Here is a 16022-nt window from a genome sequence, read left to right on the forward strand (position 1 = left end):
TAGGGCTTTTCTAATAAAAGAAGCACTAAAGTGTACATTCAGTTATTTTAATTGCCTTTTAGTTCAAATATTGAGGTTCACTATACCAGAAAAAGGACAATACTTTACAAATGGCTGATTTTTTTTTTTGAACAAATGAATATCAAACCATTTTCCTCATCGAAGAGTTGACACTGACTGAAACTGTAGTCATTCTTTTAGGTTAATTAAGGTTCAAACTGAACAATTTGCGTTTTGTTTTTCTGAAAAAGAAGCCAACTTCTCCTTAGAGATATATAGAAGGCATCATGTCGTCCAACTTGAATCTTTACCACGACTTTGAATGCAATTGCTTGTTGTTTTCATTAGCCAGTCCAGAGCAACCAATCAAATATCTCCTCATATTGACTTATTTTCCTAATATTTAGCTCTGAAATACACATATTTCACACATTAATATGATTGTGAATAAATATCTAAAAAATGTAATTAGTTACGTATCAGTTTGTGCTTTCTAGCATTTCTGTATAATTTATAGACTTTGTTTGTGGCCCTTATAGTTGTTTTATTTATGTGTAGAATATCATTTATAAGGACAAATCTGCTTGGTCTAGTTGTAATCTAAACATAAAGAAATATCTACATGTAGATTTCAAGCTGGGTTACGTACAGGCTTGTTATTGACTAATGTCTAATTGAAGTCTACATGTAGCTTAAAAGATGAAATCAGAATGTGTGCAAAGTTTTTTTATCGGAAACTTTTATTTCATTTAAACACAAGGCAGCCATATTAGATTTTAAATCATGGGTTTTATGGGATGTCCACTTTTCCCAATCTGAATTCAGACTTCCAGGTGTCATTCCAGTTGATCTACCTCTTTACAGACCGTTTTAATTTTCCTACATAAACAGATTTATTATTTTTCCAAAAACTGTAAGAGTTATTTTGGCTAGGTTGCATCATCTGAAAAGTGTCTGTTTGTCAGATTGCTAAATCTTCTTTGTACCTTCTACATTTTAGGTGTGAAATTTTCGCAGTATAAGGTTATACTTATATTGACAGGTGGAATTAATGCTTACTTTAAGGAACACCGAAGCTTAACAAGGTGTTACCGAAGGAACACCTTGTTAAGCTTTTTACACGTTCAATTATACTTTGTCTGTTGCTCAATTTTTGAAATCTGTTTTTTCAGTTATATAAGCCAAAGTCATGTTACAATCCCTGTTGTAACAGAAGGGCAAACAATAAGGCGTCCTTTAATTTCTTTATAATAATGTGATGAAACTTTGTTTTTAATTTTCCAATTCTGGGCTGTGATGTTTGCTCTAGTCAGCTCTACCCCAGTGCAACATGTTTTGCACACCACAAATTCTTAGCACTAATATTCTACCAAAAAGAATAGGCCTTGCTGTTATTCACCAGGTCAATTAAACAGGAAAATCTCCATTCAGAAGTTGCAATGAGCCGTGTGTGTGATTATAAGCCACACTGGCATGAAAATTGCCAAGGCCTTATCCTTATACAGTATTGCCTTGCTGTTATATAGCACTAATTAAAAAATAATGCATGTCTGTTCTAGCCCATCTGCTATTAGACCCTGTTTAGCCCACAGGTTTGCTTTGAACTGCTCCTTCATTACTGCTCCTCAAAGAAATATCATACAATAGTGAGTTGAAAAGGGCAATGCTTAAATGGAGTCTGAAAGGGGAGGCTGTACTTGGCCTTCAAATACACATTCCTTCGGCTCAGTGCTTCCTCTGTGGTCCCCTGCTTCTGGCCCACTCCCCCCTCCCACTCAAGACTCAGTTCCCACAGGGGACTTAGCCAAAGCAAACTCCTCAGAGGAAGTCTCCCTCTCCTTCGAGTGTGAGGGAAAAGAGAGGGATGCATGTCCAATCAAGGCCCTGTGGGACCTGCGAGGCAGTAGGATGTGCGGGGAGGCTGTTATGACTCCGTGGTTGTGCTGTGTCTATGATGTGGTGGTGAGTAAAGCCTGTGCGGCTGCTCTCCTGTGAGGTCAGTGTCATATTTAGCCAGCAGGTCCCTTGTGGTGTCTGGGAGTGTCTGTTTTCTGGCTCTATTATGTCTAGTGCTCATAGCCTTCCTGGAGCTGGAAACCTCAGGGTAGAAATAGTACCAGACGAGCAGACATCCTTTGTCAGGAAAACAGCAGTCACGTCAGTAATTACAGAGTCTGATTACAGCAGCCCAGCAGCTCTTACAATACCACTGGCCTGGAACCAAAGGCAGGTGAGGGGTCGAGTCACCGTTGAATCGGATGCACTCCAAAGGAGGTCAGGTTTATAGGAACCAACCTACAGTAGCAAAAACAAACACGAAGCTTTGTGTGTGAAAGGTGTGTGAAAGGTGTGTGATGTCGCTACTGGTTTGACAGGTGGAAATAAGAGGGGAGTGTCCCAACACAAAAGCACACCTTATGAAAAACCATATCCATGGTTGTAAATATAGGGGTTATGAAAACTGGAATTTATTGCTTTATATTTTACTGGAGTTATTTGTTAAACATCTGTTTAAAGTTTACAGTTTATGTGGGTAGAATTTCTTCATATTTCAGAAGTTATGTAAATTTAACAGCTAAATGACACATGAATAAATGACCTAATGTGTAAATAATTATTAAGATAATTTTTTCTTTGTCCTTCAATGTTAAAAAGACATTAAAAAAAATCTTTGGTTTGTGATTAAGGCAAAAATGCTACTAAAATAGTACAAAACCTATATAATCTTCTTAAACAGGAAGAAATGTTAAAATCTTCCCTGACAAGCACAGATAAATTTTACAGTTCATTAGCAATGATTGTCCCAGGATTAAGAAGCTCACCTTGCTAGCAAGTTAGGCTTTAGCATTAGCATTCTTGCTACACTAGTTTAAAATGGTTGCTAACTTTCTAAAACCTTTCTAACAAGGAGGAATTAAAAATAATTTTCCATATAACCACAGCTAAAGTTTGCAGTTTGTTGGCAATGACTTTCCCATAATTAAGAAGCTCAGCTAGCTAGCCAGTTTTGGCTGCCCCAGTGCTGTTGCTAAACTAGCTGAAGATAATGTGACCAGATTTTTTAAATCAAATCCAAGATATAATGAAAACATTGGTACAGTTATGGTTTCATTTTTTTAATATTTATTCAGAATTAAATCAGGTGTAAAAGCAGGAAAGTGTCTCTCCACAGTGTTAGCATTTCCTAAGAATAATAAAACAAATAAAGTGATAGTACCAGTACTGTCTGTCTTCTTCCCCCTCCTCCTTTTTCAAACACTCTTCTGCTCTTTCCCTCCTCTTAGCTTTACTGTGCTTTATCAGTCTATTTTCCATCCTTCTATCTCTCTTTAACTCTTCCTATTTTCCCTCTGCTCTTTCACTCTTGTTCCTAACAGTCGTTCTATTTTCCGCCTCTCTCCTCTTCTATCAGTCTTTCACTATTGTAAATCAGAGACATATTTTGATCAAAATCTCCTCCAAAAACAGTAAAACCTATAACATACTGAAAAACTACAATGTAACAAATAAGAATTTTGTTTCTGATGCCCTTTATTTTGAATTTCGGTCCTCACTTTAGTAAAACAAAACACATCCCAGCCCTATTTTATTTTATGTGGGCTCAGCGAATGTTGACAACAATAACTTTTCTATCTGCAAAGCAAACCTTTATCACTGCAAGGATGTTAACAGCAGCGCCACCAGCTACCATAATAACAGTCTACTCACAGCATTTTTTTTCCCATTCACAAAACGTAAAATCTGGGAGATTTCCGGGGACAGCTTAAGCCGGGGTCACGTCATGTAAAACGGGGACTGGTCACCCTAGCTAAAGATGGAAATAAGCTCAAACATTTTAACTATGCAGAATATTAAAGGTTTAAGGCTTTCCTGACAACCACAATTAAGACGAGATGTTCTTAAGTCACAACTACCTCAGAGATAAAAAAACTTGGCTAGCTATCAAGTTTAGCTTTGTTGCTAAATAGCTGTATACAAACCCAAATTTATTCTGAGCCACAAGTCTTAGAAACTCTCTTAATTTTTACAAAGTTGATATATTTAGCCTTACTGTTCTCTACAGGACACTGCACTGTGAAACACGGTAGTGTCAGTACCTTGCTATGGGGATGCTTTTCTTCAGCAGGGAATGAAAGTGAGAATAGATTACGACCGAACAAACGTTTTCAGTAACATTTCGGTCCAAATGTTGAGGTTTGATGTGTCACCAAAGTAAAACAGCCAATATTTCCTGAATTAACATTTCATCCAGGGATATTTTTTCACTGACAGATATACTTTAAAGTATGGATTCACAAATTACAAGGTTTTTATCAGTTTATCAATCTTACGCGTTGGAGCCAAATTTTGACTGATACTGCCCTGGATGGTGAAGTTAAAGCAAATGATGATGATCATCTTCAGAAATGTAACTAGGACGAGTCTGTTAATGTTGCGGCTTGAATTTGTTACTCTAATTGGTTTCCATGCATATTGGCAACTAGTGTGATCACCGAAGATCTTTGATGATGAAATATGGTCACCTCAGTCTGCCCTGTTATACTTCAAAATGTATTATTAGGAATTTGTTTAAAAAACATTCGTATAGGAAGAAAAAAACCAGTAAAATACAAACGTAAGTACTCCAAGGGATTCTGATCAGTTGCCTTTATGCCTTATGTGATGTCACCAGAGGAATGTGAGCAAGGAACCTTATTTTTAGGAGGGAATTTTTTATCTTGATTAAATGATGATGAAAAACTGACCACGACATATTCCTGTACTATATATAAATTAAGTTGAATTGATTTAGAGGAGGCTGCACGGTGGCGCAGTTGGTAGCACTGTTGCCTTGCAGCAAGAAGGTCCTGGGTTCAATTCCCAACCTGGGGTCTTTCTGCATGGAGTTTGCATGTTCTCCCCATGCATGTGTGGGTTCTCACCGGGTACTCTGGCTTCCTCCCACAGTCCAAAGACATGCCTGTTAGGTTAATTGGTAACTCTAAATTGCCCTTAGGTGTATGAATGAGTGTGTGCATGGTTGTTTGTGTGTTGCCCTGTGACGGACTGGCGACCTGTCCAGGGTGTACCCTGCCTCTCGCCCATAGACTGTTGGAGATAGGCACCAGCTCCCCTGTGACCCACTATGGAATAAGCAGTAGAAAATGACTGACTGATTTAGAGGAAGGTCTGGCTAGCTTTACCTATTATTACATCTTACATGCTTGAATCAGATTTAAATAATTTTAATGACTAATATTTAACACCTCCTTAAATTCCTTTTTTACAGTGTGTATGATACATTGTTGTATTTATTTTAGGTGTGCTGTGCCAGACCCAACTTACCTCCTCCTCCCTGTATCAGACACACACACGCTCCTATGAATACACACACCCTCCCACATGCACATACGTATCTACACCCCTTTAACCACCCACCTGACCACACATCCCACTCACAGCTGCTTGTACACACACACACACGCACACACAGAACATGGCCTTGTGTAGAAAACTGACATGATTCATTACCAACCAGGCTCCTCTCAAAATTTCTATATTTAGGTGATTACAGCAAAGCAGCAATAAAGATTTTCATAAGTACACGTAAACCTGCAGGACTGTTTTTCATTCAGGATTTCTGAAGGGAAGTAATCATTTCTCTTGAATCGCACACAGGGAGATGGGAGTGTTGGCCCTTCCTGCAGGCAGGATGTCATAGTAGTGAGTAAGAGAGCAGGAGGCAGGTCTGTGCTGGCTTATGTGCCTGGCTAGGTAAACATATCCTCTGTCTGACAAGTGCAGACCTGAGGGTTGTGAGCAGGTTATCCGTCCTGGAGTTTGCCACACATGCAGGAATACAAAAATTTCTGTGGGATTCAGTACTTTTGCACCCAGATGGATACTTTAACTCCTTGTTGGTTTTGAGAATGCCCTCGAACTGCTTATGACTCTGCAGGTTTGCGTCAAATGTGCGTTCCCATCTGCAGTGAGATCCGAGTGCAATTACTTTAATTTTTCTTCCTCCCTGTCTGTCTTTGGACTGCGGTGTCTCTGTGGTTCGTGGAGTCGATCTGCTCCACCTGACGGCGCCTCTTCTCCTTGGCAGGCAGCAGTGTAGCCCTACACTGGCTGCCAGCCAGGCCCGCTTGAGTGTCTGCTCAGCTCAAAGACCCGCTCACACACAAGTGCACAAAAACACACACAGATGCAGGCATGCCAAGCCCAGAGATTGAATGCTTACACAGACGCATCCTCCATCCTCCTTGCCTCACTATGGCTCTGTAATTTGTTCCCTTTCCATGACCATCTCTTATTTTACTGTGGGAAGGAATTCTAAAACATCTCTTCATGTTCTGACAAATCTGTGTGCTGCTCATGAATAACACCTTTTACAGTCATAGGGCAGTATTTTTTCTTAAAATATCCACTGTACTCTGTGATGTAATGTGTGCACTTCATCTCTGCAAGGATGCCGATGATTAAGCACCAACTCTCTACCTCTCTTTGCAGTCCCCCAGCCCGATCCCAGCCAAAAGGTCCAAGTTTGACAAATTACAGTCTCCGACAGCTGACAAAGACAGGAAACCTGAGTGGTTACAGTCGTTGTCCAAGTCTGCACACAAGGTTTGTACGCTTTACAATATCTTCCAAAATTATTTACACTTCATGGAATTTATAAGACTTTGTCACTTTGTAACCACAAACATTTTTTATGTTTTATGTGACAGACCAACATAAAACTAGCAAATATTTGAAAAGGCAAAGGAAAAGTATTACACATAAAATTGTCAAAACATATGGTATGCATTTGTATGAACCCACTTTACTCTGATACCCCTAAATAAATCCAGTGCAACTGTTTGTATTCAGAGAGAGTCCACCTGTCTGTTATTTAATCTCAGTAAAAATCTAACTGGTCTGTGAGGGCCTCAGATGTTTGTTGGTAGACATTTGTGAACCAACAGCTTCATGTTTAAAGCTAAAATGCTAAAGCATTGAGACAGATGCAGAGGTTCACCTTCCAGCAGGACAGCGACACTAAATCTACAAAAGCAAACGGTGGTTTTACTCAGTTGACTCAGGGAGGCTGAACACAAATCCACGCCACATGTTTCAGGTTTTCGAAAACTTGAACCTTTTTCCTTTTATGTCTCAATTATGCACTTCTCTGTGTTGGTCTGTCACCTAAAATCTCAGTAGAGTACATTGAGGTTGTGGCTGTAGCATGACAAAATGTGAAAAGTTCAAGGGGTTTGAATCCCATTACATGGCAATGTATGTCTGTCAAGGTGAAAAATCACAAGACTAGCACTCCTTTCAGTCACTACATTATCATGTATGTATGACCTCTAATTATATGGCTGTGTTTAAAATAGAGGGGCTTTCTCCATGGCTGATTTAATGTCCTTGTGGTATTTTAATGGAAGTTTTTGTGTGCTCTCAATAGGATCTAAAACAGGTCCAACTGAAACAGAGGCCCTCTGCTTTCCGTCCCTGGTCTCCAAAAGCTGTCGAAAAGGAAAAGCCAGTACCTCAAAAGGAAGCTGAGAGGTGAGTCCTCTAAAAAGATCAGTTTTACTGTATCTATTAGGCACATAATAGCTGATTTTGGCTTCATTTATTTCTTTTTTACACATATTTTCTCCACAGACCCAGCATAAGGAATCGTGAGATTCTAGCTGCTCCTCCGGCCCCCCCACTCCACCCCAATGACAGCCACGTTTCAGGATCCAAAAACATTTCCATAAAAGAGCCGCATAACAGCAAACCAACTCATTGCATCTCTTCTAGTCAGACCGAGGACATAGACACAGATGGAGAGATCGACGTGGACGACTGCGATGATGGTAGGGTTGTGTCATTAGCTTGGCCAAAATTAAAATGAAGCAATAGATACAGCATTGCACAATCCATCCCTAAAGACACTTTTTTTAGTTGCAAGTGTATTTCATGGTGAGTAGAGCTGAATGTCAGTTCGTTGTGATTTCAGAACAACTGCGCCATCTGGTGTCAGAAAGAAGTACAAAACCAATCTGATTAAAATAAAATGCAAAGTGTTCTTCTTAAGTTTAAAAACCAAATGCAGAACATTAATCTATGTTTTATTTTAGTTATAATATTTTTACCACATTATTATAAGTAAAATACATTCTCCTGAAATTTCTTTAGGTCCAGTTCCAGCTTTCTCCCTGACTTCACCTCTGTCGGTGTGTGCTGGCGTGTCCCAGAACCTGTCTCCTCAGAGGCCTCCTCAGGCCATAGCTCCCTGGCAGTCAGGAACTGTTTGTCCAGAGATAGACGCCATGAGACAGATGCTATATGCTGGAATGGACACCAGAGAGGCTCGGGAAAAAGTCCTGCAGGAGATCGTCCGGATGAGAGTGAAGCAGGAGGAGAAGCTGGCAGCCGCCCTGAATGCCAAACGCAGCCTCCAACAGGTATCTCTTCGTTTTATGAAAACCTTGTTTGAAGACACATAAAACAGGCGCATTCCACACTTAAAAACCTTCAGTAAAGTTAGCATGTGTTGAAGTAGTATATCTGAAAAAAATCACTTTAAGAAGTAATAGTTTAAAAATATAAAATCAGTGGTGCTACACTTAGCATCCCTGCTGTTAACATACTGTGCTCCATTTGCTAATAGGAAAGCACTTTGCTGCAGAAAGTTGGAGCATACAGAGAGAAGATCTTTCAACAATCTTTCTAAATTGTTCAGAGTCTTTGGTCTTCTCTTATGCTCAGTCCACAGGGTTTGTGCAGAATGATGTCTGGGGATTGAATGGCATAGAAAAAGGGTGATTTTGTGTCTGGTGAACCGTTATTGTGTTGATCTGGTCATGTGTTTTGGATCATTGTCCTGCTAAGAGGCGCAAAGATATTAAATATAAATCTGACCTATTTTCATTGACCTGAAAGTGGGTCAGATTTATATTTAAAATCTCCTGATATTAAAAGGAGTGCAGGATGGCATGCACTCTATCAAGGTTCCCAAGTATATTTAAAAGAGAAATAGGCCCACAGCATCGCAGATCCTCCACCATGCTTAACAGTGGAGGTGAGAAGCTTTTCCACTTATTCATCATTTGTTTTACACCAAACGTCTGGGGAGTGTTAAAGTCGTAGCATTTAGCAACTCTAAACATTTACATTTGGCATGTAGATGGGTTCTAATGGCTGTTCTGGAGACTTGGTGACCATGGGATGCCTCTCTTTGTTGCACTTTTCTAACTGAGCTTTGGATATTGTTTTTTTTTACCCATCTTACTATTCTGCTCATTGTGCGTGGTGGCCAGACAACTATAGGTCCGAGTGGCATGAAGCTAAGAGGACTTCTGTCCAATGTCATATGAACACCCCAGGAAAATGGAAGTTCCTGGATCACTAGTTAAAAGTTGTTTTCTAGCTAGATGCTAGAGAGAAATGTGTATTTTATGTAAAGGTATGGAGCGATATAGTGTAAATCTCAGATTATGCTACTTCAATAAACCATGAATTTATTTAAAGAAATATCTTTATCTGGGTTGCCATTAAGGCCGCTGTATGAAAGTCTTTAACATCCATAACACTTGTGATTTTCCAGGAGCTGGAGTTTGTGAGGGTGGCTAAGAAAGGCCGCCTGCGCGATGCCATCGAAGCCAAGCGCAACCTGCGGAAGGAGATTGAGCGCCTCCGGGTGGACTGGGAGAGGAAGATGAGGGACGCAGAAGAATCCTGTGGGCGGCTGAAAAGAGAGCTGGACAGAGAGAGACAAGTTCGAGTTTGCGACCAAGGTTGTGAAGCAGAACGTCTTCGAGTCAAGTACTCCACTCAGGTACGATGCTGCTGAATCACTAGGAAACCACTGAGTGGAGTAATTAATGAATAATAATACTATTTACTGTCACTGTTTGCAGTCTAACCCTCAGAGTCGTAGTAGCTAAACAAAATGCAGAAAAATAATAACCACATCATATAGTCATATATGAACCCAATATCTTTATTCCATATCCCACTGTGTAATTGATGTGTCCTTCCTTCTGTCCTTTCTTCAGTGTTTCCTTCCTTAACCTACTTGTGCCCTTCCATGGTATGCTTCCTTGTAACGTTCCATCCTTCTCTCCTTGCTTCCCCCTTTTTCTTTCTTCTTTATTTCTCTACTTCCTTCATTAATACCTTATGACCTTCCTTCCATCTTTTCTTTGCTATGTTCCTTGTCACCTTCCTTACTTATTGTGTATATTCCTTGTATCTTTTCTTTTCTTCCTTTGTTGGTTTTTTTTCTTCATTTCTTCTGCCCTTTCATGTCCTTTCTTGCTCTTTATATCGTTACTGTCTCCATTCTTCTTTATTTTATCGTTGTGTCCTGCCTCACTTTTTCCCTTGTCTCCTTTAATATTTCTTCACGTCCTTCATATCTTGTGTCCTTCATTTATTTCCTTTCTGGTCTCCTTTAGCTCCTTGCGCTTCCCTAGCTCCCTTCCTTCCTTCCTTCCTTCCTTCCTTCCTTCTTTCCTTCTTTCCTTCCTTCCTTCCTTTGTTGTTATCTTGCCCTCTCTGAACAATCCTGCTCAGTTTGGCTAAAAGATAAACAATATTTTAAAGAATAGAAAACAAATTATCTGCTCCCAAAAATCATATAGGCACACCCACACATTGCAGTATATTATTATATAACTATCATAGATAACGTGTTTAAAGTAATGCTAAACAACATTATTGCCAGGACTGTTAGCTTAATTCTGTCAGCCTTCCCGACACAATAACTGAGCTTCCACGGCAACACCATTAGGTCAAAATTGTTTTACAGACACCAGTTTCACCAGAGCTAGAGCAGAGTTTGAAAACTCACAGTAAAACAGAGGTACAGTCTAAGGCACAGAGCCCCATTACATCCTGCTGAAAAGTGCAGGCTCGGCACATTTGATGTGCACGTGTTGGGGATGTCCTTGTTTAGCCCACCCCTATTACACGACCAGATATGTTTCATTATTGGTTCATTGATCCCATTGATGTTTTCAAATATCAAAGTATGCATGTTTACCAAACTGCTGCAGATAGAAAGGATTTAATAGGACAAAAACTTCAGTGTGTTCAGAAATCTCTTTGGCGGTTGGTCTGTCATAGCAAAATAAAGCTCTTCTTTCTTGATTTTTAACAAGCTAAAGTCATATGTTTACTCATGAGTTTGCTTGTAATTATAATGAACTTCCCGCATGTGTGGTTGTGTAGATCGAGGAGTTGCACGTGCAGCTACAGCAGGCGGAGGCCGATCGAGAGCAGCTAAGGCAGGAACTGCAGCAGGAGAGAGAAGCTCGGCAGAGCCTGGAGAGCGTGGTGAAAGACCTGCAAACCCAACTGGCCCTGCAGGCTAGCAGCAGTCCTCCTGAAGACCGCAAGGACGCGAACAAAGACACAAAAAGCCAAACCACACAGCCCAGCAAAGGATCCTAAAGGTTTACATGTAAAAAACACAAAAACTGGACAGAGAGACTCTAAAGGGGCTCCTGTGTTGGAAAAAACATAAAAAGTCACTTTTGTAGAGGAAATAAATCTGTCATATATGATATGTTACATATGTTATACATCAATATTATTATGAGAATATGAAAAATCACTACATGAACTGGAAAGAAGCATGAGCATGTTATAGAGAGTGAAGCAATGAGAGACTTGTTCAGCGATAAACACACACCATTTCAGTGGCGTCAGAGCCCTCCTCCTGACGCTGCCAGAGAGTTTTGGTTTCGGTATAAGCTATTCTGAGACGTACACAGCTACACAACACTACTTGAATATGAAGGGAAGGAACAGGCTGCGTCTGGTGGACGACTAGAGTCTTTGTGCCACGACACATGGGTACACCCAGAGGTGTCACTGCTGACCACTGGAAGCTTACCACTACTTACTTTAGGCATCTGCTCGATTTTCGTGAACGTGTGAAGCATTTAATGACATCCTTTTCGCTCAGTTCCACCAGCAAGAAAAACTGTATACAAGCATATATAGCAGCCTATCTACCTTTTGTATTTGATATAAACCTAAAGTATTGGCAGTTCGGTGGGCTTCCTTCCTGCTCACCATTGTTTTAACTCCTAGATATTTTATGTAAGTGTTGCTTTTGTGGCTCGTTGTTGTTTTGTTTTGTTTTTTCACTCCCAAGCCATCCAGAGGATGTTTTGCCCACTTTAGTTTACACAAGTCTGTAAATCCACTCCTTAGAAAAAAGAAAGTTCTAAACAGCTGTTAACGTTATAAAATGGTACTTCTGATTTTCTAATAATTTAGAATCTACAATAATTTGCTGCCTATTGCAAGACAGAAATCTTTTTTTTGGTCTCTGGTTTTAGGGCTCTTAAATCAACAGTGGCTGTTTGTATGGAAAACATTTTTACATATATACAAAATATGAATATCTATTTTTTTACTTTGAGAAAAGTTATTGCACTTTTTAAAAACAGAACCTAGCGTTGAACTCCCTGTTACATTTTTAGAATCAGAAAGAATCTGAAATTATTTTCACTTTTCCCTCAGTATGCCATCGGATGTAAATACAGTATTGTAAATAAGATTTTTGTTAGTATGCTATGTTTGCTTGGCCCAGACTTAAGTTGATTATGCATATTATTTTTTTGTTCTTACTTGAAACCAAAAAACAGAGAGACTATTTGATTTTGCAAAAGTGTAATTTCATTGTTGCTGTTCCTTGAATATCACTGCTATCACAGGGCATACACCCAGCCAGGTAGACTTATTGATACAAACTATTAGTAGTTGTGAGTTTTTCACACCCAAAGAACTTTAAAGATGAATTATTTGATAAATTATAGAATATATAGTTCACCTTTGACCAAAAATTGACAAATATATGATATAATTCTCAGCACTTCCAGCTCCTTCGTCAGACTAACTGGGAACTTCTGTTGGTTTTTGAACCTTTTGGTGCTCTCATGTGTAACAGACACTTTTTTATGTCTTACCATTATGATACCCTCGCTCAGTATTTGTTGGGCACAGTGTAATAGCAGTATCCATTTTGTTTGCTGATGCGCCTGTACTTTTCTGGGGTCTGGAAGTGGGTTTTCACCGGCCTCTTGTTTCAATGTTTTCCTTTTCCTTTCAGAAAACTTGTATAATACCCATTAAAATTTAAACCAGTTCTAAACAGTTCAGTTTGTTGTGCTTGTTTGGTTGTGTGGACGTGTTTGCATTTTATTTTATGTTTGATCCAAACTGGTTTTAGTTTCACTGGATTTTTTTAAAACTGCTATCTTTGCTCATCTAGAGATTGAACTTTTTGTTCATTTGTCTTTGTAAAATAACTCAAGCTCAGTAAGATTGGATGGGGCACATCTGTAAACATACATATTTTTTATTCCTGCCACAAATTAATACTTGAATTTATGTTCAGGGCTGTTCTCCTGGGAAAGTGAACCTCTGCCCAGTCTTAAGTCTTTTGCAGCATCTAACAGTATTTTTTCACTGCATTTAACTACATCCCCCTTTCATCAACTCTGACCACCTTCTCTGTTCCTGCTGAAGAAAAGAATCCCCACAGCATGATGCTGCCACCACCATGTTTCTCTGTGAGGATAATGTGTTCAGTGGGACATACGATTAGTCTTTCACTACACATACAGTGCCTTGCGAAAGTATTCGGCCCCCTTGAACTTTTCAACCTCTTGCCACATTTCAGTCTTCAAACATAAAGATATAAAATTCTAATTTTTTGTGAAGAATCAACAACAAGTGGGACACAATTGTGAAGTGGAATGAAATTTATTGGATGTGTCAAACTTGTTTAACAAAAAACTGAAAAGTGGGGCATGCAATATTATTTGGCCCCCTTGCATTAATACTTTGTAGCGCTACCCTTTGTTGCAATTACAGCTGCAAGTCGCTTGGGGTTTGTCTCTATCAGTTTTGCACATCGAGAGCCTGAAATTCTTGCCCATTCTTCCTTGCAAAGCAGCTTGAGCTCAGTAAGGTTGGATGGAGAGCATTCTTGAACAGCAGTCTTCAGCTCTTTCCACAGATTCTCGATTGGATTCAGGTCTGGACTTTGACTTGGCCATTCCAACACCTGGATACGTTTATTTGTGAATCATTCCATTGTAGATTTGGCTTTATATTTTGGATCATTGTCTTGTTGGAAGATAAATCTCCGTCTCAGTCTCAGGTCTCTTGCAGACTCCAACAGGTTTTCTTCCAGAATGGTCCTGTATTTGGCCCCATCCATCTTCCCATCAATTTTGACCATCTTCCCTGTCCCTGCTGACGAAAAGCAGGCCCAAACCATGATGCTGCCACCACCATGTTTGACAGTGGGGATGGTGTGTTCAGGGTGATGAGCTGTGTTTCTTTTACGCCAAACATATCGTTTTGCATTGTGGCCAAACAGTTGGATTTTGGTTTCATCTGACCAGAGCACCTTCTTCCACATGTTTGGTGTGTCTCCCAGGTGGCTTGTGGCAAACTTTAAACAAGACTTTTTATGGATATCTTTGAGAAATGGCTTTCTTCTTGCCGCTCTTCCATAAAGGACAGATTTGTGCAGTGTACGACTGATTGTTGTCCTATGGACAGACTCTCCCACCTCAGCTATAGATCTCTGCAGTTCATCCAGAGTGATCATGGGCCTCTTAGCTGCATCTCTGATCAGTCTTCTCCTTGTTCGAGATGAAAGTTTAGAGTGACGGCCGGGTCTTGGTAGATTTGCAGTGGTCTGATACTCCTTCCATTTCAATATGATTGCTTGCACAGTGCTCCTTGGGATGTTTAAAGCTTGGGAAATCTTTTTGTATCCAAATCTGGCTTTAAACTTCTCCACAACAGTATCTTGGACCTGCCTGGTGTGTTCCTTGGTCTTCATGATTCTCTCTGCACTTTGAACAGAACCCTGAGACTATCACAGAGCAGGTGCATTTATACGGAGACTTGATTACACACAGGTGGATTCTATTTATCATCATCAGTCATTTGGGACAACAATGGATCATTCAGAGATCCTCACTGAACTTCTGGAGTGAGTTTGCTGCACTGAAAGTAAAGGGGCCGAATAATATTGCACGCCCCCCTTTCAGTTTTTTATTTGTTAAAAAGTTTGATACATCCAATAAATTTCATTCCACTTCATGATTGTGTCCCACTTGTTGTTGATTCTTCACAAAAAATTAGAATTTTATATCTTTATGTTTGAAGCCTGAAATGTGGCAAGAGGTTGAAAAGTTCAAGGGGGTCGAATACGTTCGCAAGGCACTGTAGTATTCTACATCTAGGCCAAAAAGTTCAATTTGGTCTCATGTGACCAGATTACCATTTTCCACACGTTTACATTTTCAGATGTTCAAAGAGCTATTTAAGGTATTGTTTTAAACCCCAACTGGCTTTAAACTTCTCAACAACATTTTAAGTAGTGTGACAATTACTAGGTATGTGAGCAATAATAGTACTACTGTTATACAAAGCATATCAAATATTCGCAGGCATGGGTCACTGTTCAGTATCAATGCAAAGAGGTTTCAAAAGGTTAGTTTCAAATTCACAAAATGCTCACCGTAACATTCCGACAATTTAAAATCCATTTTAAAAAGAGAATACGCTATGAGTGACCAGTTGCTGCACACTGTCGGTCAGTTGGCTGTACGAAGGCTGCTATATTTTTCCCTCCACCACATCTAGATTTGACTGTGATTTGATGTAGCAAGCAGCTGACTGCAGGCTAGCTGAACCAATTAACCAACTAACATTAGCTTGTTATCCTCTTAATGTTACTCTATAAAGAACAGAATGGCAAAATACAGGTACATCTCAGAATATCTGACTGTCATAAAACAGTTGATTATTTTTTGTCACTCATTTTAAAAAGTGAAACTCATATAGATTAATTACATGTTGAGGGATATATTTCAAACTTTTATATCCTAATTTTTATGATTTGGCCAACAGATAATAAAAAAAAAAAAACTTTAGTGACAATAAGAATATTAGATAAGATTAATATAAAAGGGTTATTTTTAAACAGAAATGTCAGGCTTCTGAAAAGTATGTACACTTCTATGCAC

At 39.4% G+C, this 16022-nt stretch overlaps 1 protein-coding gene across 2 annotated transcripts in view; it reads left to right on the forward strand.

Moving 5' to 3' along the window:
• Positions 1-13125, forward strand: part of skib (v-ski avian sarcoma viral oncogene homolog b) — a 46096-nt gene extending 32971 nt beyond the window's left edge. For both annotated transcript variants that reach the window (XM_047348291.1, XM_047348292.1), the window contains exons 2-7: positions 6493-6606; positions 7430-7533; positions 7633-7829; positions 8152-8420; positions 9563-9793; positions 11191-13125. In XM_047348291.1, coding sequence (XP_047204247.1) covers positions 6493-6606; positions 7430-7533; positions 7633-7829; positions 8152-8420; positions 9563-9793; positions 11191-11412 — 1137 coding nt within the window. In that variant the 3' untranslated portion in view covers positions 11413-13125. The remainder of the gene's footprint in view (positions 1-6492; positions 6607-7429; positions 7534-7632; positions 7830-8151; positions 8421-9562; positions 9794-11190) is intronic.
• The last annotated feature ends 2897 nt before the right edge of the window (positions 13126-16022 follow it).

The sequence above is a fragment of the Girardinichthys multiradiatus genome, chromosome 20 (genome assembly GCF_021462225.1).
Source record: "Girardinichthys multiradiatus isolate DD_20200921_A chromosome 20, DD_fGirMul_XY1, whole genome shotgun sequence".
Lineage (NCBI taxonomy): Eukaryota > Metazoa > Chordata > Actinopteri > Cyprinodontiformes > Goodeidae > Girardinichthys > Girardinichthys multiradiatus.